The sequence below is a fragment of the Diadema antillarum genome, unplaced genomic scaffold, assembly GCF_040938485.1.
Source record: "Diadema antillarum isolate AM-2024a unplaced genomic scaffold, OU_Dant_1.0 seq00001521_RagTag, whole genome shotgun sequence".
Taxonomy (NCBI): domain Eukaryota; kingdom Metazoa; phylum Echinodermata; class Echinoidea; order Diadematoida; family Diadematidae; genus Diadema; species Diadema antillarum.
The window spans coordinates 489247-514427 of record NW_027272253.1 but is presented as its reverse complement, the minus strand read 5'-3'; the positions used below and the strand labels follow the sequence as shown (position 1 = coordinate 514427).

The window sequence follows — 25181 nt, the reverse complement described above, 5'->3', positions numbered from 1 at the left end:
ATGAAATGGACGCCTTGCTGAGCAAATTATAATATCCCTCAACAACACATAAGTTTGCATTATATGGATGTTCCCCAGCTGTAAGAGAAACCCAAAGAGAGGAAGAGGAAGGACCTCCCTGGACAAATACAAAATTAACAACCCGATGTATCACTCCACCACTAAGTAAGGAGCCTCATATCCCTGTGCTGGTCTCCTTCACATTCCTGATCCCGGATACGTGTGAACTCGCCAGAATATCGGACAAAGCAGGAGCTGCGACCGGGGTTTACAATTTGAGTGGCCACTCAGAGGACTCAGTTGACACTTCTCCTATGTATAATATTGTGTTGATTGTCATGCAGGAGCGCTCCGCGTATGTGTAAATTATCTGTAAGTAACTCTTTTCCTTTTTGTGTGCGTACCGAGACACAGTAATTAAACCTCTCACCACGAACCATAACAAGCTCTTATTTTCTTATTTTTCTTGTTGTTCTTCTAATAACCAGTTGTGTCATTTGAACCCCCACGTCTTACATAAATGGTGGCAGCGGTGGGATTCGATTATTAGGATTCGGTGAGAGGTTTATTTAGAATACATATAAAATAATGTCTTTATAATTTGAATTTTAAATAAAAGGTGTATTTAGTTAATTCTCTGATTAGATGTGTTTTTGATGTACTTAGGGCTCAAGAAGGCGGCAAGCTTTGGATTATTAGCGTCGCCTTAGCCATTTTTTTATTACATAAGGGAACATTACAAGCTCCCAAGTCGTGGCTAGCATTGCGTGGGAAAACCAGAGGGCGAATTTTTGAAGTCAAGTCCATAAATGATATCAAGCTTATCTAGAATCCAAGTTTCACAAGAGGGAATAATTATACTATTTTTATTCTAGGGACATTCAGTTAATGTAGTTGCTGATTCTAGATACATTAGAGTTGTTCAGGGGTGTATCCCACTCTAGTCAAATTTTGTTCTGTGTGCACTGCAATATGTCGACCAAACCAACTAGTAATCTGGCAAGCCAGACTGACAGTCTAGGGGGAGGCGATGGCCCAAAAGATGTGTCCCCTAGCCCCATTCTCCCTTCTGGATATGTCCCTTTGAGCGTCTCCATCCCAACCTTCACTGGGGTGGAAGGAGGCCTCGGAGTGACTGAGTGGATCGCTCGTGTAAAAACCGCATTCCAGACGTGGCGTACGCCACAAGACCAACAGGCTAGCGTTATTCTGTACCACCTAGGGGGCTTGGCTAAGAGGGAGGTCCTAGTGCTAACAAGCGACGAAAAGAAAACTGCAGAGCAGGTGTTCCATGTCCTTCAGGACATATTTGGTGAGAGAGAGACCATTCCTTCCCTCTTGGGGCAATTGCACTCTCGCAGACAGGGCAAAGAGGAGCCAATCCGACAATATGCTCTGGCTCTACAAGAGATTGCTGGGCGCATCCAGACTATCAAAAAAGACTATGTCTGCGATCTCAATGACCTACTATGCAACTGTTTTGTAGAGGGCCTTCGCCAAGGTCAGATTAAGGTGGCTATTTCGCGCTATTGGCGACAGAACCCGGCATGCACATTCAATGACCTGAAGGAGGAAGCCTGCAAGATTGCCACAGAGGAGGAAAAGGGAAATCTGGATGATTTCAGCAGGATGGAAGCAGCTGTCTTCCTGGCAGAGAAAACCAGGTCCACTACGCTAGGGGGCAATGACCGAAAGACCCAGGACCTACTCAAACAGCTCACTGAAGAGGTTAGTGCTCTCAGACTAAGGGTGGACCAGCTGTCTTCGGGCCAGCAAGTCACAGGAGGCCAACGGAGGGGATACAATTCCGCTGGGCAACCCATTTGTTATAACTGCAACCAACCGGGCCACCTTGCTCGAGCATGTGATCAGCCGGATAGACGCTACAACCCCACCCAAAATTTCAACTCGGGACCAATGCCCCCACCCATGCCCCAGGTGTTTCAACCCCCCAGGCAAGAACGGCCCAACAACTTCTCCCCCTATTCTGGATACCCCTCACGCCACCCACATCCGGGAAACTAGAACATTCCGGTTCCGGGGGTCGGGAATCGGAGCAGGAAATAAAAGGCCCCCCACCCAAGCCTACTACATTTCAATCACCACATCAGATACCTCCCCTCGTAGGTGGACACTTGACAACCAATGCAGAAGTAGAGGAAACTTTAGTGACTTGTATTTTGGACACCGGTTCCCAAGTGTCCACTATCTCTAAGGACTTCCTGTCAAAGCTAGAGAACAAGCATACTCCTGAAAAGGTTCCATGGTTGAGATTGAAAGGAGCTAATGGACTAGCCATGCCCTATCTGGGGTGTGTGATGCTGAAGATGAAGGCTCTAGGCCAAGATCTGGGGACAGTCAGTATGTTAGTAGTAGACCAACCAACGTCGTCGAAAGGCCCCTGTCTGCTTGGCATGAATGTCATCGGACAATGCAGACAACAGCTCTTTAGCAGTATTGGAGAAGGCTACCTGAAGTCCGAACCTGTTTGTAGGGACGAGGCATGGCGTCGGGTCTTGACGGTGACAGAATGCCAAGATGCTGTCAACAAAGAAAAGGCACATGTGGTAAGAATCCCTGGCCCTGGTGTGAAGATAAAGGCGGGGCATGAGGTCATAGTCCGGGGTTTCTGCCAACAAGTCCAAAGCGCCAAGGAACTCTCAGCCATGGTGGAACCTATGCGGGATTGTAAGCTTCCTAATGGGATTCTGACGGGACGGTCGCTTGTGACAGCCAGAAGAGGCCAAGTTCCTGTAAGAGTGGCCAACCACAGCCCGCGAGATATTTTCCTTCCCCGATATACCCAACTAGGAGTACTTACCTTGGTAGGGGTGGATGATGTAGCTCGCCAAAAAGATGTTGACCTAGTTTACCTGGATGCAGAGACTCTGCAAGTTCAAATAACTGAGGGTGACTGCCTACCAGACGGAGTCTTGTCACAGATCGATATTCGAACTGAGGGTTTGAATGAAGAGCAGCTTGCAGAGACCCAGCAGCTACTGCAACGTCATGCACAGGTCTTTTCCACTCGAAGTGACGACTATGGCTGCACAAACCTTACCACCCACAGTATACCCACAGGTGATGCCACGCCCCACAAGGAGCGTTTCAGGAGAATCCCACCCCAACTATACAAAGAAGTCAAGGATCATCTCCGTGAACTCTTAGATGCCAACATCATACAGGAATCCTGCAGCCCTTGGGCATCCCCCATCGTGCTGGTAAAAAAACGGGATGGTAGTCTGCGCTTATGCGTAGACTACAGGAAATTGAATGCAAAGACAAGGCATGATGCCTTTCCCCTTCCTCGCATAGAAGAGTCACTTGACGCCTTGGGTCAGGCCTCCTATTTTTCCACGCTGGACCTCGCCAGTGGGTATTGGCAGGTGGAGATGGGAGAGGAGGACAGACAAAAGACAGCCTTCACAACCCCAATGGGGTTGTATGAATTTAACCGAATGCCATTTGGCCTTTCAAACGCCCCCGCCACCTTCCAGAGACTGATGCAGAGATGTCTGGGAGACCAAAACTACGAAACATTGCTGATCTACCTAGATGACATTATCATCTTCTCTAAGGACTTCCAATCCCACCTTGCAAATCTGGACAGGGTGTTCTCACGCCTCCAGGACGCTGGTCTGAAATTGAAACCGAATAAATGCCACCTATTCCAGGAGAAGGTCCAGTATTTGGGACATGTGATCTCGCCTGAAGGCATCGCAACCGACCCAGACAAATGTAGAGTGCTGGAAACCTGGCCCGTCCCAAGAAATGCCCAAGAGACTCGCCGATTCCTAGGATTTGCAGGTTATTATCGGCGCTTCGTGAGAGATTTCGCAAGGATAGCCAAGCCGCTGTTTGCACTTGTGGGCCAGCCAAAGAAACGACAGCAGAAACCAGGCACTAAGCCCCTCCCTTTTGTGTGGACGGAAGAGTGCAACCGGGCATTTGAGACCCTTTGTCAATGCCTTAGCTCAGCCCCAGTTCTGGCATACCCAGACTTTTCCAAACCATTCAGACTCTACACCGATGCCAGTGGACAAGGGCTTGGAGCAGTACTAGCCCAGGAGGAGGGAGGGCAGGAGAAAGTGATTGCCTTTGCCAGCAGGGGCCTCCGGGGCTCGGAGAAGAATGACCAGAACTACAGTGCATTCAAACTAGAGCTACTGGCCCTTAAGTGGGCCGTGACGGAAAAGTTCCGGGACTAGCTGTTGGGATCTGAGGTAGACGTCTTCACAGACCACAACCCTCTTGTGTACCTACAGAAGGCCGATCTACGTGCTGTTGAGCAGCGCTGGGCTGCGAAGCTGGCCAATTTCAAGCTCAGGATCCATTACCGTCCCGGCAGAATCAACCAGAATGCCGATGCCTTGTCCCGTCTCCCTCGAAATGGTACTCTAAGCACAAACGAGTGTCAGGAGGCAATAGGCGACAGCGATGATGGAGAGTGCATGAACATAAGTGCCCAACCTACACAAGCCCCGCAAGCACCCGGTGGACCCCTCTCCACTAGGGTAGCGAACTTGCAGGCCGCAGACCAAACCATTTCATGCGTGAGGTCCCTCGTGGAAAATGAGCAACGCCCATCCCCTGACGTCCTCAAAGCTGGCAGTAAGACCTTCAAGCACCTGCTGGGAGAATGGCCCAAGTTAGTGGTCTCAGACGGGGTCTTATTCCGAAGATGCTTCAACGACAGAGAAAAAGAAGAGTATTTCCAAATGGTTGTACCGCCTGAGGCTAAGGTGGAAGTTTTCAAGTACGGGCATGAACAAGCTGGCCACTTGGGGGCGGACCGGACATTACACATGCTGAGGCGGGACTGGTACTGGCCCTTCATGGCAAAGGAAGTGACAGAGTGGTGCAAACAGTGCCGCAACTGTTGCCTCCGAAAAGGTGGCACCACAACAAGAGCACCACTTGTCACCATTTCCACTTCCTATCCCTTGGAGCTGGTGATGATGGATTACCTGGCATTGGAGCGGTCCGCAGGAGGGTATGAAAATGTGTTGGTGATCACTGACCATTTCACGAAGCTAGGAGTAGCTATACCCACAAGAGACCAGACAGCCCGTACAACGGCCTATGCACTGTGGAGGCACTTCGTTATGGTGTATGGGTACCCAGAGAGAATCCACACCGATCAAGGGGCGAATTTCCAATCCAAGCTCATACATGACTTAAACTCACTCTATGGTGCTGCCCAGAGCCGCACAACGCCATATCACCCCCAGGGTAATGGCCTCTGCGAGAGATTCAACCGAACACTGATTAGCATGGTATCAACGCTGGAGACAGAGAAGAAGAGCAGGTGGCACCAGTACTTGGGAGAAGTAGTATATGCCTACAACAATACAATTCACCGGACAACAGGATATACACCCTTCTTCCTCATGTACGGGCGACATGGCCGCGTCCCACTCCAATTCCATGCTGAGACTTCAAGCGAGGGTGTCCCAAAGCAATCTATGGCCGAATGGGTAGAAGACCATTGTCAAAAGCTAGCCTTTGCCCGGACGCTCGCACAGAAAAGTACAAGACAGGCAGCGGAGAGACAAAAAGTAAACTATGACAAACGGGCAGCCGAAGTACCGCTGGCAGTAGGAGAGAGAGTACTCCTTCGAAACCATGACCCGAAAAGGCCCAAAAAGACAGGATTCCTCTGGAATCCCATACCACGTGTGGTGGTATCCCGTCCTACTCCAGAAAGCCCGGGATACAAGGTTAGACCGGAAGGAAAGGAGGGCCCAGTAAAAGTGATGCACCGAAACGAGATGAAACCATGCTATTTTTCATCAGAGAGATGGGAGCCACATGATAACCAGATGGCAAGCGGGAGGTCAACACAACCACAGCCTGCCAGCATCCTCCTAGACTCTGAACCGAATGTGTGGTATCCAGTTCTGCTCCCACCAGCTACCCTTGGGGTGGTTCCTCCTCCACCAACTGTAGAAAATAATGGAGGACAGGATATGCAAAGGCAACAGGACTCTCACATCCAGTTAGGGGAGGGACCTGAAAATTGCGAAACCTCCTCTCTATCGTCAAGCCATCAAGGCGTTGCGGGCAGCCCTCCCCAGACTCATGAAGTTACGCAACCCCCCGACTCAGCCTGCATCCCTCCTCCAACGCGAACTTCTTCCCGATCAACGCGGGGTGTACCCCCTGAACGCTATGATGCCTCTTCGTATTATGTTCAGCCACATGCTGAACAGGCACCGGAGATTGAAAAGGATTGGCTGTGGAGAGGCTTGAGTTTCATGTCCAATAAATTCTCATTTGGGGGGAAGAATGGGGCTGGAGACCGGGCCACATTGGATGTTTAGCAACCCCCCCCCCCCCCCAACTTTCTTACTTTCCGGGGTCTGACCACGGATTAACTATTGCATTCATATTTTTGAGGGCAGTGCGCCCAACATCACTTGGATTGTATGTCATGTTCGAAGGAATGGATACATGTTTTGTTTGCTTTTACATGTTATTATCTTGCAAGTATCATCCGGTAAGGGTTTGTATGTAGATGGCTGTTTGTTTTTGATTTGTTCAGTTAATAGTTCTTGGCGAGTTACACCCGTCACGATGAAGGTCTGTGATTACTTTGGATTCACAGACCAACTTGAAAATTTAGTCATGAACCTTAGGAATGTTATAACACATTTGTTGAATCAGAATTAGGATTTTAGTATCTATTGGTAAAATGTTCAATGGTTGATGGACCGATGACTTGTGTATGTTTTTCAACAGGGGCTCACAGACCACAGGCCCTTGCTATAATGTGGACCCCTGTATTTCCAAACATTTTGTTTTCGATCCTTTTAGCGATTGACTTGTATATTTTTAAATATTATATATGAGCATGATATACACTTTCTATTATTTCTTTTTTTTTTGCGCTCTTTTGTCAACATCAAGTATTCGTGCATATTCCTTTTTGAAATCAAGTTAACCCTTAACTCAATGCTTTGTTACTGTTTTATTCAAGTCTATTGTGTGAAAGAAAAAAAATTTGAAATGTTTGCGAGACATTCAATGACGCCGGATGATTTTACTACATACATAACTACACAAGCTTAAATTCTTTGATCCATTCCAATGTCATGCAAAAGAGAGATATGTATAGATAACGAAGCACTAAATAAATGGGTGTGTGCTGTAAATTCTTTACAGAGTATTTCATTCTGGCTCACTGGTAGAGTGTATAGGCCTAATGATAGACTGGCTCTGTAAAACCACCGGCAGCTTGAAATCAACAAGGTTTGTGTAAATTTATCCATAGGCTTACATGTATAGCTAGTCATATTGTTGTTTAAGGGACCTATTGCCACTTTTGTTACCATGCATTTGTAGATTTCGTTAGACTTATTTGCAGTTATGTATGTTTTCCTGTCTGCACTGTACATAATAAGCACTTTGTGTATTGGTGGCACATAATATTCCACTGTTTAGGGAAAGTAGGTGTCAAAGTTTTTTTTTGTGCTGGCTATCATGAAAGTGGAATTCATGATCAAAGTTGGCCGGGAAATATGTAAGTTATGAACTTTTCAGGTAGGCATTTACTTTGTCCATTATTTTTGTTTTACTGTATATTAGTTGTTTCAGTGCTTCTTATGCTCCTTTCCCTTTCCTCTTTTTCCTCCTCTCTCTCCCTCTCTCTCTCTCTCTCTCTCTCTCTCTTTCTGCTGTGCTATGTCCGTCCATGAGGTGATTGGGTTAATTCCCTCACTGGGCATGGGGACTTCGCCTCCCTGCCCTCATGGTCACTGCGGTCGTTAGCCGACCTGGCCCAGGAATTAACCCTATCATTGTGGGTTGTAGGCAGACATGGGATAGTAAGTGTTCAACTCTTGTGTTGGGGTCGAAAGGCCTGAATGTGTGCCATTCTGTGTAGTCATAAGTCATAGTTTTGGAATGTAGAAAAGGAGAAGAGAATGTAGATTTGTCGATGTGGCAAGCCTGAGAGTAGAAAGATATGGAGACAGCACGGAGTTGTGTCGAGTAAAGAAAGGGACAGGAGGAGAGTCTCTGATACTGAGCGATAAGAGAAAGACGTGTTTTAACAAAGCTCTTGCTTAGGATACAACTTTGTAGAAAGTTCACATAATCAAAGTGAGAGGGATTTTGAACTACAAGTAAAGAGATTATTAATTGTTACCTGGACGCTCTGCTGTGTTGGTTTTGGGGAATCCATCTATATACTTTGCAGCTAATTGGAGTGGAACGCTTCGCTGTCTGGGGAGTGATATTATCTGCATTCTGAATTTTGGAATAAGTGTTTTTAGTTACTCCGTACATTAAATGGGACGCTTTGCTGAGCGGGTTTCCTCTCCATCGCAATTTGCCTCGTGGAGTCTGGTTATGATTACGTGGATGCTTGCCAAGCCTCAATTTGTATAATATATGAAATGGACGCCTTGCTGAGCAAATTATAATATCCCTCAACAACACATAAGTTTGCATTATATGGATGTTCCCCAGCTGTAAGAGAAACCCAAAGAGAGGAAGAGGAAGGACCTCCCTGGACAAATACAAAATTAACAACCCGATGTATCACTCCACCACTAAGTAAGGAGCCTCATATCCCTGTGCTGGTTTCCTTCACATTCCTGATCCCGGATACGTGTGAACTCGCCAGAATATCGGACAAAGCAGGAGCTGCGACCGGGGTTTACAATTTGAGTGGCCACTCAGAGGACTCAGTTGACACTTCTCCTATGTATAATATTGTGTTGATTGTCATGCAGGAGCGCTCCGCGTATGTGTAAATTATCTGTAAGTAACTCTTTTCCTTTTTGTGTGCGTACCGAGACACAGTAATTAAACCTCTCACCACGAACCATAACAAGCTCTTATTTTCTTATTTTTCTTGTTGTTCTTCTAATAACCAGTTGTGTCATTTGAACCCCCACGTCTTACATATATATATATATATATATATATATTGGATGTATTATGAAGAGGTTAAACAGAAAAAGAATGTCCATTTGCATTTTGAGACATTTGACATTCAATAAGCTTGAGAACAAAGACAATGATGAATGAATTGAGATAATTTCGATATATTCTTAAAAAATACGTCTTGTTATGTCCCAATTTCAGCATCGTTGAAAATAATATTTGTCTATTCCATGATTACCCTACTTTAAAAAAAAATCGAAATTGGCGTTCTTGTGTTTTTCACATTCAAACTCTTCATTATGTATTCATATATTGCTATATATACTAAATAATCTAAAATTTCTTTCGACATCATCGTTGTCATAACATCACGTTCCACTGCGATTGATCATAGTCCAGGCATACCGTTAACAATAGCAAGAGTAAATATTTAGGAAAGGCTCTTCGAAAGCACTTCTGACCTCTATGCTAAAAGGGTGTAATATGTGAGGGGTGTCGCAACTATTATACAGTCAAAGTCCAATGACGGTTCAGTAGGCTGGCAATAGCTTCTAGAACTACCGGTATTAGCATGTACTCAATTAATGCTTGCCAATAGTCTATGTGCCCTAAATCACACGAGAGGGCACTATTATCATCCTTGAAACGCCATGAAAACGTGATACACACTTGTTATCTTTCTGTGAGGACTTGCAATAGGCAGTTTATCTGCCATATCCTTGCAAGTGCAAACACACCACAAATCATTCGAAATCCAGTTCGCAAGCATGGGTTGTGTCTATGCCGTGTTTTATTTTCCGGTAACACATTTCCGGTAACACAATGAGAACAAATCCACAAGAATCAAGTTGAATGGTGTAAATCTGCATCTAGAGTGTAGGGAGAAGGGATCTTCGTCAGCATGGCGTATTGTCACTGATTGAGTAATCTAAAGCTTCTACAGTTGGTTGAATCAAAAATGTAAAGCTTTGAATCTACACGTCACCAGTCCCGAAGTTGATTATTATAAAACGCCCTTTTTTTTTCTCCTTTTTTTTTTTTTTTGATTCCGGTGGTCGAGTCTACAGTATGTTATCTTATCACAGATGATGTGTTAAAACCCTTACGCGATCATCGCTTTTTGCCCGTGATCGAGAAAGATGCAAATGTGCATATTGATCAAGCGAATGTATGAATCGTGTCTCTTTATGATCTGTTGTTGATACATACATACACCACAAGATTCTCTCCAGTGAATTTTTTAATGAAAAAAATATATAATTGAGTGTTAATATTTGTTAACCATTATATTGTTAGAAAATCATAGAGGTAAAAAAGAAGAAGACATAATTGAAATGTGATGAAAAGAAATTGATACTGAGATCTCTCAGAAACTGTTAAAACTTTCATTTACGGATTTGGAAAAAAAAGAGACTGTTCAGCAGAGATAATAGATATTTGATTATTATACATCCAATAGGAGAGAGAAAAAAAAGGAAAAAAATACTTTCGACAAAGAAAAATGTTTTGGGTTTTGTTAAACGAGTTTGTTGGATTGGACAAAAGTTTATTGGTTTTAATGATACAAATCAGTTCCTATGAATACTACCTGTATAAGGACATAATTATATGGCGTTTTGTATAGTTGACTTTTTCAAATGTAGTAACTCAAGACGGAGTAATGTTTTTTTTTGTGTGTGTGTGTGTGTGTGTGTGTGTGGTTTGTAACAAGAAACAGCCAAAAGTGGGAAAACACCACCTAACCATTTTATCGTAAAACTTATAGCTAGTTTGTAATCACAAAATTGAAATCAAAGAATATTTTTCAGATTGGTTCAATGTGTGAAATAACTATGTCATGACCACAGAAATGTGCGACCTAAATTGGTTTAGTAAAGTCAGGGTTATCACTATATGCAGTGAAAAGAGTATCTATTTTTAGCGAGGTCATAACCTACGCGACATGTTGGTTGTTTCTTTTTTTCACAATGCTTATCATTAATGCCTGAGCACTTGTTCTGAATTTTCAAAAGTGCATATAACGAATTCTATACATGTATATGGATAATTCTAATGTACACTTCTTGGAAGTGCTTCTACTGGGTCCTAGATTAGAAATATGGTGAGAAAAAAAATAGCAAATCTACAAAATCAAGTTAAATGGTGTAAATCTGCATCTAGAGTGCAGAGGGAGAAGGGATCTCCGTCAGCATGGTGTATTGTTATTGATTGAATGATGTAAATCTTCTTCATTTGGATGAAACAAAATGGAAAGTTTTGAATCTTGATCTCACGTGAAGTGAATTATCATAAGACGCCTTATTTTGGACTTTTTTGAGTGGCGACTTTTATATCCGTGATATTTTATCACCGTTTGATGTGCTAAAATCCTTACACGATCTTTGTTTTTTATATATCTCGTTTGTAAAAAATTTAAAAAAAAGAAAAAAAAAAGAGAGAGAAAGAAAAAAGAGCTTAAATCACGCGAAGTGAAATGTTTTAGTTAATTTTTGACATAATTATGGAGCTTGTCATTTCGCAAATGAAAATGAGAGAATAAGTATGATCCAGAGGAGAGACTGACTATAGATATTCATTTTGAACGAACATTTGGTGCGAAATGGTCATCGTGTTTAATAGTCATACTTCTTGACTTTAAAAACATTTTGCTTGTTTGTTATAGACAATTTTTTTTTTCACGGTTACATTCATGAATATTTACCTTTAGACAGTGATGGTCTGGGGCATAGATTTTTTTCGGACTGATTTCCATACATTGATCCGGAAATTATGGGGGTTGATTTGCTATTCGCAGCTGTCGTCAGTCAGCTCTGATGCGTTGCGTTGCGTCCAAACGTTTGTGTGTTTTGTTTTGTGTTGTGTGTATTGTAATGTTTTCGTCACAGTACAGTCTTGTTTGTGTCGTTACTGTTTGTGTACATAAAATGAAAACTTCCACAGGTTGTTCCTCTTTTCTTTCCTTCATTCTTTTCGTACATGATGCAGGATAACGTTACGTTTATTTCAATGAATTGTCGCGGCCTAGGAGATAGTCGCAAAAGACGAGATGTTTTGTTGTATTTAAAAGCTAAACAATATGATGTTTGTTGTATTCAGGATACACACTTTACTCGGGAAATAGAGACCGATATACGTAGGGAATGGGAAGGTAAATGTTTTTTCTCTTTCAATACGTCCAACTCAAGAGGAGTATCAATTCTTTTTAAGAACGCTGTCCCAGTAAATATAAATAAATTTAAAGTAGATAATGCAGGGAACTTTGTGGTTTTAGATGTAACTCTGTACGAATATAATATTACTATCGCGTCGTTGTATGGGCCAAATACAGACAACCCAACATTTTTTGCAGATCTTCAACAAATTATACTAGATTTTGAGAATCCACATGCTATTGTTTGTGGAGACTGGAATTTAGTACAAGATTCAAACCTTGATACATATAACTACTTGCATGTTAATAACCCGCGAGCAAAACAACAAGTAAATAACATGAAAGATGAATTAGATTTATGTGATCCTTGGAGAATTAGATTTCCAGATAAAAAATATTATACATGGCGACAACCTACCCCTTTTAAACAGAGGAGATTAGATTTTTTTTTTTTGATATCCTCAGAACTTCTTTCATTAGTGCATAAGGTTGATATTCTTTCAGGTTATCGAACAGATCATTCTTTAATTCTTTTAAGTCTCAGTTTGAATCAGTTACAACGAGGCCCTGGTTTTTGGAAATTTAATAATTCTTTGTTAAAAAACGAAGGTTTTGTTTCACACATTAAGAAAAAAATAAAAGATACTATTCTGTTTATGCAAAAGACGGAGTACAGTTCGATCAAAATGATTGCATAGTGGGTGACTGTGAATTCATTGTAAATGATCAGTTATTTTTTGAAACTTTAATGATGATAATACGGGGAGAAGCAATATCATATGCTTCTTTCGCTAAAAAACAAAGTGTGAATAGTGAAAAGGATTTAGAAAAGAAAATTGAAGAGTTAGAAAGAAAATTGATAATTTTAAATGATAAGAATTTCATATTAGAGGAAATTGATAAATTGAAATTAGAACTGGAAGTTTTCCGTTTAAAATCAAATGAAGGAAGTGCGATTAGATCTCGGATAAAGTGGATGGAGTTTGGAGAAAAACCTCCTAAATTCTTTTTAAATTTGGAAAAGCAAAATAATATCAATAAAGAAATACGTCAGTTATCGACTGAAAATGGTGATATTTTAGATAAACAAAATGACATACTTAAGGAAGTGTTTGATTTTTACTCTAATCTTTATGCAGAAAAAGAAACTGATGAAATTAATTTGGAAATGTTATTAAATCATCCTGACATTCCTAAGTTGTCTTCACAATTGTCCTCTTTATTGGAAGGTCCACTTAGTGTTGATGAGGTTTATTCCACTTTAAAACTCATGAAAAATAATAAATCTCCCGGACAGGATGGTTTTACTGTAGAATTTTATCGTTACATTTGGGAAGATATTAAATACTTTCTGGTAAGATCACTGAATTATGCGTATTTCTCAGGACAATTGTCAAACTCACAAAAAATGGGAATAATAACCTTGATTCCTAAAGGAAATAAACCTAGACATTTGTTAAAAAATTGGCGCCCGATCACTTTACTGAATGTAGTTTACAAATTGGCATCCGGTTGTATTGCAAATAGACTCAAGGGCGTTTTGTCTTTTTTAATACATGAAAATCAAACAGGATTTTTGAGTGGTCGCTTCATTGGCGAAAATATACGTCTATTATATGACACGCTACTTTATACTGAATTAAATGATATAGCAGGCATGCTTCTTCTTGTCGATTTCGAAAAAGCTTTCGACTCCGTATCGCATACTTTTCTATTCAAGGTCCTGGATTTTTTTCACTTCGGTCCATCTGTAAAGAAATGGATCAAGTTATTTTATGCAAATGCATCCTCTTGTGTATTAGTTAACGGATTCTGTACAGATAGATTTGAAATAGGACGAGGGTGTCGCCAGGGAGATCCTTTGTCCCCTACCTCTTTTTGTTAGTCAGTGAAATACTTGGTATCCTAATACGACACTCGGATTCTTTAGTTAAATTGCATATGAATGGGAAATCGCTTAAACTTTTGCAATATGCAGATGATACCCTTTTGACACTCAACGGTTCAACCCAGGATTTACAAAGTGCTCTTACAATACTTAACGAATTTGCAAATATGTCCAACCTCAAAATTAACGTAACTAAAACTCAAGTAATATGGATTGGGAAGAACAGAACTTTTAAAAAAGAGATTTTACACGAGTACAAATTAAACTGGATATCTGAAGGATATTTCAGGTACCTGGGCATTGATTTTTCAGTTAAATTATCTGAAATGGTTAATCATAATTATCAAGAAAAGGTTAAAGAGATAAAATGTCAGATAGCGATATGGCTGAAAAGAACATTGACTCCCTTAGGGAGAGTAACGATAGTAAAATCTTTAATGATACCCAAACTGAATTATTTGCTTTTATCTCTTCCAGAACCAAAATTAGAAATTATGAATGATGTTAACCGATCTTTTTATAAATTTATATGGCACGATAAACCTGATAAAATAAGTAGGAAACAAATGTGCCAATTATACAGTGATGGTGGGGTTAAAATGACAGATATTTTTATACATTCTAAATCACTCAGAATATCATGGATAAGAAGATTCTTTTGTTATCCAAGTAACGAAAATTTCACTTTACATATGTTCCAATCATTCTTGCCTCCATCATATACATCTCTCCACTTATTCATGGGGGCTGAACATTACAAAGAATTAGCCATTTCAATGCGCAACCCATTTTGGAAAGAGGTATTATTAGCCTTTTCAGATTTAACTCAGTCCATTGTAGATAATATCGCATGTCAACCCCTTTGGAACAATCCTAGAATACAAGTTAATAATAATGTAATTTATTATAAGTCATGGTGTGCTAAGGGGGTACGTTTTGTTAACGATGTTCTAGAAACAGATGGAAAATTTCTTTCATATTTTGATTTTCAACGTAAATACAATGTACAAGTAAACTTTCTTCAATATTATGGTTTGTGTAATGCTATTCGATTTGGTTATAATAAAAATGTCATACCTAAGATTATGGAACCTACATGTATTATCCCTGAAACATTGCTTTTAATACTGAAAGTGAAAAAAGGTTGTGCACATATCTACCAGGCTTTCTTGAAACATAAGACAAAGGAATGTAAAAGTCTTATAAAATGGAAACAGGAGTTTGATTTTGACAATATCATTTGGAGTTTTTATTACCAAATTCCCTTTTATTCAACTGTCGATGTAAACATGAGATGGTTTCAGTTCAAGATGCTAAATAGAATTCTTTATATGAAAGACGCTTTATTGAGATTTAAATTAGTAACAGATAACTTATGTACTTTTTGTAATAACAGCGAAGAAACAATTATGCATATATTTTGTTTTTGTATATATTCAAACGAGATATGGTCAAAACTTGAGCTTTGGCTGTCCCGTAATGCTATTCATATTAAGCTTACAAATCAAAATAAATTATTTGGTTTTTATGGACGTAATAACAGTGCCCTCAATTGCATTATGATTATAGTAAGGAAAGAAATTTTTACAGCCAAATGCAAAAATTGTTTGCCAGTTTTTGAACAAATCATGTCAGCGATAAAAAGTTATTATGATATGGAAAAGTATATATGTAAAACAAATCTGAAAGAAAAGAAATTTATGAAAAAGTGGTTACATTTTACTAAATGTTTCTGATTGTGTTTTCTTATGAAATGATTTGTCAGGTAATTTTCTGACACTTTGAAAAGAATTTGCAATTTATAATTGATTTTTGTAACTGTTTGCTGTTCTTATTGTATTTAGAATGGCCAAGAATATCATGTGTTAAATCTGCATGTACATACATATCTCTTTTTGTATATATTTGTGTGTATGATACTATTCAATAAAGGAACCCTGTGGAAGGGGAAAAAAAACACATTTCCCGTTGCCAGAAACAATAATGTGTTCATTTTGTGGTAACCACAAAATTTGACAAGAGTAGTATATAGTGCAACCCTTTTCTTATTTTTGTGATTAACGAGGTCGGATTCTGCTTTTCTGCTGACTGAAGAAAGTGTAATATTCCTAGTTGGAAATGAATATTCATTACGTTCAAACAAATGGCATGTCGCTTCAATTCTCATCAACTACCTTGTAGAATTCGCCAGTGTGCCTATATCTTATTATTGTTTATATTGACTTAAGTATACATCATAATCTCCATGCGAAGTAATGAGTTTAACGCATAATTACTTTAGTTGGTATACGAAATTATGGGATAATCCTTCTGCGGGAGCAATATTTACATTATACACTGTAACTCAGACACGATGTGGCTTTTACGGGCATGAGTTTAGGGGGGGGGATATTGCAAGTGATTAGGGGTTTATTTTCGTTGTAAATTTCACACACAAGGTATCCTACCTGTATAGGCATTAGCTCTGCAAGATCTTGCAAAACAGGAGAAAAAAAATCATGTATCTTATGAACCACACGCTTACAAAAACGAGGTTCATCCCCGTATACGTGCTGCAACAGAAGTTTACAATGATACCAACCGCTTTACTTTGGTAACGAGTATGGTTGCCTCTATATGCAGTGAATCATAAGAAAGATATTGCTTTCATTAATACCAGCAAGAAAATGGCAAAGATGTGGCTTTTACAGCTTATGTTGGTATTAGGCACAATACTGATGATATCATAATCTCATGTATGCAAAATCATTGTCGAACCAAACTTATGAATCAGATATCTGAAATTTTGTATTTTTAAGTTACGCTTATTTGCATGATGCACTGTATTACAAAGTCAAAAGTAGTTGGAGCGTGAATAAAGTGTCTCTGTTGATATATATATATATATATATATATATATATATATATATATATCAAGTCGTATGATGATAACAAGTAAAAATGTCCATTCATCCATCATGTCCATCACGGGTGAATACTCGCCAACCAGCCAGAGCTCAGGAAGAGTCACCCCTACGAAACTCTTCTCTTTATGATTTTCACAAGAAAAGTCTAGACTCAGAGATGTCAATATAATGTTCATGTTGTCTGTGCCTTTTTACATCAATTTGACCTTTGTCACAAGTACCAGCTCAATGCTACTTGTAACTTGAAACACTTTCAATCAGTAAACGCGCTGCGTTTAACTCAGGGTTAACTGACAGTAACTTTAAACGAGAGGAGAGAAGGAATTATAGGAACACATTGTGGATATTTTCATCTACTCCTTGTCCTCGCAAACAATAAACAATTTCAGTACTTCATAACGCAGGACAGACATCTTCAGAGTTTGCACTTTGATATCAAAGTCAACTTAATTGACATTTTTAATCAAAGCATGTTCGATATTCTGCGCTGTGGTCTCTGCAGGAATGTAATGGCATGCGCGTCTTCACGTGTCACATCATTTTGTATGTGAAGATCGTATGAACAGCTGCTGTGGCGTTGTTTGGAAGAAACGAAACAGAAGTTTTCTTGCTTCTGTTCCGTTTATCCCTCGAGGTCTGAAAGCAAAAAGCCCCCCCCCCCCCAAAAAAAAAAAAGAAGAAAAAAAGACACGCCTCCTTAGTTTTTTGTGTCTTTTTTGTTTTTGTATCATGCATTGACTCTCCCAAGTTGAGCAAATATTGCGATTTTGCCCTTTCAAAGATAGATGTCAGTCATCCATATAATCAACAGAAGGAAAAATGGCGTCTATGACTATCATGAATTAGTCATTTCCTAACGGGGATACACCTTGTGGCTATTGTTGTGTTTGACATTATGATGCGTTGTGTCATATCGAGAAGTGTTTTTTTTTCCCCTCCCTCTCTCTTGGATAACGACCACATATCTTTCATTACAGTGAATATCGCTTCTTTCCTCAGTAAATCATCAGGTGTGCATGGGAAATATATATTTTTTTGAAAAGATCGTGACTCAACATCTTTACATGTAGAATGTTGGCCTGTTAGAAATTTCTGTGTGTTGTGTAGACTACAAGACGAAGAATGTTAATGTACGTGTAATCAGTTAAAACTTTGCATGTAAAGTTGAAGTCTCGCATGATCTGTGTATCATAATATCATTACTTGTTTTCTATATGATTCTTGCGGCGTTTTGAAATAGAAACGAAGAAATTTTGTTCCACTACAATCTTGTTGTATTTTAATTTTGTTAAATTTGAGTAAAGTTTAATAAGATTTGTTTGTTTGCTTGTTTGTTTCCGTACTCCGGGACATCAATGTGCATTTTTAAGTCAGATCCCTTCCAGTTCATTCTATCTAGAAAGCCTAAGTACATGTATGTAAAGGGAACACAAGAAACATCTATCACTAAAAATGTAAAAATTCAAGGTCGACGTGTATGTGATATATTGTGGAAGATTTAAGTGTCCGGAGTACTGCGTGTACTCTCCCCATCATGAACAATTATTGTTTGTGTTTATGTCATACATGAACATGTCTGTAAACATTGTAATATCAGTTGAACTGTACTGAGAAACAATTTAATAAACAATGCGCCTCATCTTTTTAAAGCTTCATCAGAAATCGGTAATATCCTAGAACGTATCAATAGTATACCTACAGTCCTCTGTCCACTGATAAAAAAACCCCCAACAAACTAGAAATGATGGTCATTATCATTACAAGTTTGTTTTGGTAAACGAACAAACCTGACAATGACAACGGCTGTGACAATTTTGGTGTCAGGTACTCTGCGCTAAAAAAAAAAGGACTTCTTACCTTTCTTTTTCTCTTTCTTCCCCTCCTTTCCTCGAGTCTCCATGTTCGGTTATTCCACACTTTTATATCCAAGGAAAAACTCATGCAAATCTCCAGTGTTTTTGCTCGTTCAACCTTTTCCGTCACACTTCTTCAATGGTGATACAGGTTAGATCACACTCTATAGAGTTTCATCTCTTGAGAATGATATTGTCACGCCTATGGTACAGGCTGCCGATTCGTTGGTGTCGAGACAGAACATTTACGGTACACACATCGCGATTGTTGCCATCCATATCACCATACCACGCAGAAGGGGCAATTTGCTCTGCTCGTTTTCTAATCGGAAAATTCACCTGGAAATATGACTTGCAAATATTAGTTCTTCCCGCTGGTGCCGCTGTTAAACACGGGCTGTTGGCTGTTGTTTCCCCACACTGACGGCAAGAAATTTACCGAATCCGTAGTAAGCCAGGTGCCTTGCAAAAAATGGTAATCAGCGCAGTTGTGACCCAATTGGGGAGCATCATCAATTCGACGAAACACAGTGCATCTTTGTGCAATTAGAGACCTCTGAGAACTTGAAAATTATGTCACCACAACTTGAACCTGATGTCTCCAGCAAAGACATTTCTTTTCTTAATAGCAACCAAGTAAGAACTGTGCAAAATTGACTACCCCGGCAACACTCAACGCCTGATAACACTCAACGCGATCAAAGGTTTATTCACTGTAATCTGCATTGAGCCTAATTCGGATGGAAAGGAGAAAAACATAAAGTAATCGAAGTCCCAATTGAGAAATGTTTCTTTTTGATTATACTTAAACAAAGTCCTGGTCTACTGACATTCTCAGTGAGGTAATTTGAAAAAAAAAATATGTGCGTTAGTGAGATATAGTGCTTCGTTATAAGTTTGTCAATTTTGTCGTAATTCAAGCAGGTCCATTGCACGTGTGTGATATCCCACCATTTTCACCTCGGTTGTGACGGCACTGGCCTAGGCTATCCACACTGTCCAGCAACGTGAACTATTAGCTATACTACCCTTCTATCAGGTGGATCCACTGACGAATAAGCTTGAGTGTTGGAGACAGGCAAATGAGTGTGTATGTGTGGGAGTGTGTATTGTCTGGGTGGAGACGGCAGCATCGCTACTTACTGATCAAAGTCCATGGTGGTGACGATGGTGTTGACTTTGTGAATGCTATCACAAAATGATAATTTTCATCTCTCCCTCTCTCTCTCTTTCAAATATATATATATATATATATATATATATATATATATATATGTATATATATATATATATACAGTATATATATGTTACAATGTATTATAAATATATATACACGTACAGTGTATATACATACATACAGCTGTATAGGGATTATTGATATTCGAATGGTTTTTACTGTAAGCCCTGATCATACTGACGACTACTCTTTTATCTTCCATGTGTGCCTTTGGTGTTGTGCCCAGCATTTATGTCTTGGCCATAAAACGAGCCTTACGCACCAGACATGTATATTATTTTGATGTGTATGTTCCTTACATTTTTTTTCTCCCCAACTTAACGCACTCTGTACATGTAATAGCAGTTGACTGTTTATGAAGCCGATCGAGGTTTGTCTGGCTCTTTTTCTGTGGAGTCCCCCTATATACTTATTTAGTTATGTCCTTTATGTCCCTTGGTTTTTTGGTTGTTTGGCTATCTGTTGGTAATCTGAAGAAAATTGGTAGAAAATTTATCATACTGACATAATAATATATGGCACATATCAAAATATTCTTTTGGCCGCATACTTCATGATCAAGGAATCATGAATCGATACGAGTCAATGTGTATTGCATCGCATGGTTATTGCATATAGTCCCTTTAAAATGAAAGTGGAGGAGCAGGTAGCCTGATACGAAATGAAAAAAGAAATCAATGCTTTTAGTGACCGTTTCCATCGAGATACATTCAACCAAAATAAAGAGAGTAAAATTCTGCAATTAAAGCAATTAAAGTAGAGAAGAGAAGCAATGCTTTTCCTGGCAATCTTAACACAGAGGTTTCAGGATCTTCACATGAACATGTAGAACATTGACATCTTCTTGCACACTATATTTACATGTATTTGATTCAAACACTACCATATCACAGCACAATTTTTTTTTCTCTCTCTCTTTATATACTATATATATATATATAATATATATATATATATATATATATATATATATATATACATACATACACAAATATGTAAACAAACGACATCGCATTTTAAGAACTGGAGTATAATCATAACTTGTTTTTATCTTGGATCCATTGATAACAAGTAAGAGAAATGTCAGAAGTAACGACGACACATGAACTTCACATGAACAAAACGGCAAGCTATGATGAAATTGATTCCCATGTACTAATAAGTCCATTATTTTGCTTAAACTTCTTTTTTTTTTTTGCAGTACAGCTGTATTTAGAATTGTTCTTAAAAAAGGGGTTATTTACGAATAATTATTTGTCAGGGTCATGAGGGTAGCCAAGGTAATTTCTATTACAAGAGAGAAGACGCTGGCATTTTATCTAACAATGGGCCTGAATAAAATCAAATAATTTAATCAAATACTGATGTTAAAGCGTGATTATACGCGTAGGTGATGTTCATATCTTCACATTTAGGACTTCCTCTGATACGACTCTGACATTGAAAGTATTCTATCAAAACCAATACATTTAAAGTGACGAGTAGCACCCCCTAAATATATATGTATATACATTGTATAACACTGCACAAGAAGTAAAGAAAGAATGTCTTTAGATTTCTATGTACAGTGCACTCCCGTTTACACGGTTGTAACAAAATTCCTGTTAGAACAAAGTCAAAATTAAGACCACAACGTTATTTACTTTATTATTTTTTATTATTAATCTGTCCGGTTGTAACAACATTTCCCAACGACAGAAACACTGTCGGTCCTTGGGACTTTGTTTTCGCGGGAGTCCACTGTATAGCAGTCATTATTTGTTGCGGAAAAAAAAATAATGTGATTAACACATAGTCATAATCATGATCAGAACACATCCATGTTTATGATTATAATAATACAACAATTCACAATGTCCTCACATTGTGATGGAATGAGATGAAAATATACTAACAGCATTTATTTATCTGAGCCAATACAATACGTCTACATAAATGATACAACCTTAATGGTAATAGGGAAAAAAATAACAAAGCGTAAAGCGAGAGGGATAGTTAACGTTTGAAACCTTCAGGACTACACAACTTTTGACATGTTATTGATGATCCCTTTTAAGTCCATCGCAGGGAATAGTCTTGTTTTGTATTACAGATGATGAGGTCCAACAAACCAAACCAAAGTACAGACGACATTTAGATAAATATTCCTGACACGACACAATCGAGGATTGAGTTATGATAATTCAGTTCCATGAAACTAGAACCTACCATTTTATCTATTTAATTAAAACTTACGGTATGTTTCACTACAATGATACAGGCACATGCAGACCTGTGCCTGAATTACTAGTAACACAACGTTCTCAAACACATACGCTACGGTAATCCCATTACCCCCGGAGGGAAGGAAACAACAATATACTTTATCAGCTGCTCTGCTCACTGGAGGACTAAATACATACGAATTTAAACGAAGACTTTTAACAATAATGTTCCCAGATGAACTCATAAGAAAATCTGTAATATAGAATACCTATACTTAACATATCCAAGGCAATACATGCATAATCATTTCCACTGATTTTATGAACGAATTATGTTCTCATTTTATGTTTCACAAATATTTAGATCATAAGCAGCCATTACAACCTTGTACATGACATATTTCAAGTAGTTCCTCTCTCCTAAGTCTGTATTATTCATTGCACTGCTGAAAATTAATGTTTTGCGGTACATTGTAAAGGAAATGAAGAAAATACTTTAACAACTTGTGATTGGTATTATACTAGCATATGTATGGCACAAACAATGTATGTAAACATATACATTTACAATGATAATGCAGGAACGAATTAATCAAACCAAATCAAATCAAAACAGATGAAAATATATTCACATATTATACTCATAGTCTCTGACTCTATACTTTGATATTTCTTGAAACAGAAGTAGACGATTGAAATCATGTCCAAGTATTGTATTCAGTCTTTCAAGTGGGATAACGTAAAAAAGTACGAATAAAGTAGGAACGAAATCTCTAAAAAAGTAGGAAAAAGTAGGACTTAAGAGGGAAAAAGTAGGGCATTAAAGAAAAAAAAGTAGGAATAAGTCAGGACATGTGCAGGCTTTTTTGAGTAGTTTTCGTCGATACTCACCAGAACTCTTGATGTTACATGTAAATCTTATATGTACTCACAACCCTGCTGCCTCAGCCTCACTTTTGCTCCTGGGAGAGCCTGGTAATTTTGAGCGATGATGAGAGCTGGTTGAGCACTGCTCCAAGTCCTAGGCTGCAATATCAGTGGGATCAATCACATCTGCACAGGAGCAAAAGCTGAGGCTGGCAACAGTCTTGTGGTTGATAGGTGTGTGTTATCCCTCTTTCATGCTGAAGAGGCTCTCCCCACCAGTAAGAATCTGCAACTAGAGTCTACTCATCATTTCTGAATATAAATTATTCAAGTAGCCTTGCACATTTTTTTTTTTGCGGGGTTTTTCACCAGAAAAGTAGGAAAAAGTAGGAAAAAGCAGGATTTTGAGCAAAAAAAGTAGGAAAAGTAGGGACAGCAGTAAAAAAGTAGGAAAAAGTAGGAAAAGTAGGGCCACTTGAAAGCCTGTAGTATTACTAGGCAACTTGATAACCCAAGGAACATAAACAATCATGTCCTATAAAATTGTCTCAGCAGTCTCATCTAACTATTGAGCGCAGTTAAGTTAAGCAGCATAACTATAATATAGGCAGACAACATAAAGGATTTTGAAATCGACGAAACAAATTTTATTTGTGCTGCACAGCCAGTTAAAGCAAAAGAGAACCGGCCTAACATCCACAAAACTTGTAAATGTTAATCATTCACATATCTGGTACAAGGCATGCTCTCATTCTTGATGTTTCTGGCCCTAATATACCTTTCTGATCGTCTGCAAACTAATGAAGGAGAGCATACAGACGCATGTACAAACAACCTGGGAGGAGGGAAGACTGACGGCAATCAGAACGAGGGATAGCTCTAACAAGGTCTAAAGGATTCTACAAGTACAGAAATCAGGATTGAATGATTTCAGTGAGGCAAGCAATATAATAGAACTGTAACATAAAATCAGTGATCCCATCATGCCCACGGTACATATCCACTAAATTAGTGACGGAAGTCTACCTTCTGTGAGAATTTTACGACTCTTATTTCCAATTCGACAGAAAGTTGCTCTTTGCTTCAAAGAGATGAGAGAAATCAACGAGCAGATTTAATGTGAAACTCAAGTAAGTAAAACGAGTACATACATGACATACACAGGATTTTAGATGAATACTCCGTCAATTCTGAGATATTGGAGAACTAGGCGATTTTCTATTTTGTGTACTTAGTGGGTCCACTTTTGAACACATCTGTACAAATTTATCACCACTCGGTGACGTGCTAATGTGTATAATTTACTGTCAGATAGATGACAACTGGTTTGAACTCACTGAGTATAGAACGACCCGCAGAATAAAGTTGAAATCAGTATCCCGATACCATACCTCTTAACTGTACCTAGTAGTTTGAGTTTGTTTGTTTTTTTTTTAAGGGGAGAATAGGAAACAGACAATCATTAACGTTTTAAATTTTTTTCGCATTTATTTCTATCATCACGTACAGGGTTTACATGTAGATGCCATTTATCTTTCAAAAAAAAGTTCAAAGCTTTTTTTCGTTATTCCGAGCAGAAATTCACGAAGAAAGACAAACACGCACACGCACAACACACACACATAGACACACACACACACACACATACATACTGACGGCAATGTTTCTGCATATCCCTATCACACTTCTAGACGAACTTTGGCTAAATTAACAATGCCAGGTGAGTTCAGAAATGGCTAATATGCTATGGAAAAAGTTATCGGACATATATCGGACATATATAAAGGAGTTTGACAGACGATTAAAGACAGCAAGTTCTCCTCACAAGATCACAGAAGATATCAGAAGATGACACCTTTCCTGAACTTGACGTCAATCAGACGGGCGTACCTGGATATTTTGACCCTGAAGTAGTCTTTCCTCCTGACTGCTTTTCCGCAGATCCTTTGGATCCCACTACTCTTTCGAAAGCTGTCATGACTGTGGTAAAAGCACAAAAAAAGGACTTAAAACGCAGTACGCATAATATAATTCTGCCAAAACAGTCAGGTACGATTCTCGGACAAGTTTGACCAGCTCTTATTATTTCATGTCAACAACATGCATGACCTTGGAAAACACGTGTAAGGTTATAATCGAATATGATGAAAGCCTCTAACCCCATGACATATAACAAATTCATG

At 39.0% G+C, this 25181-nt stretch overlaps 2 protein-coding genes across 3 annotated transcripts in view; both read right to left on the bottom strand.

Annotated features, from left to right (window-relative positions):
- LOC139710334 (uncharacterized) overlaps positions 1-19731 on the bottom strand; it is a 33222-nt gene extending 13491 nt beyond the window's left edge. Inside the window, exon 1 of the mRNA XM_071622258.1 lies at positions 18695-19731. Coding sequence (XP_071478359.1) covers positions 18695-18737 — 43 coding nt within the window. The 5' untranslated portion in view covers positions 18738-19731. The remainder of the gene's footprint in view (positions 1-18694) is intronic.
- Positions 19732-20942: 1211 nt separating this feature from the next.
- LOC139710333 (uncharacterized) overlaps positions 20943-25181 on the bottom strand; it is a 54490-nt gene continuing 50251 nt past the window's right edge. For both annotated transcript variants that reach the window (XM_071622255.1, XM_071622256.1), the window contains exon 7: positions 20943-24978. In XM_071622255.1, coding sequence (XP_071478356.1) covers positions 24875-24978 — 104 coding nt within the window. In that variant the 3' untranslated portion in view covers positions 20943-24874. The remainder of the gene's footprint in view (positions 24979-25181) is intronic.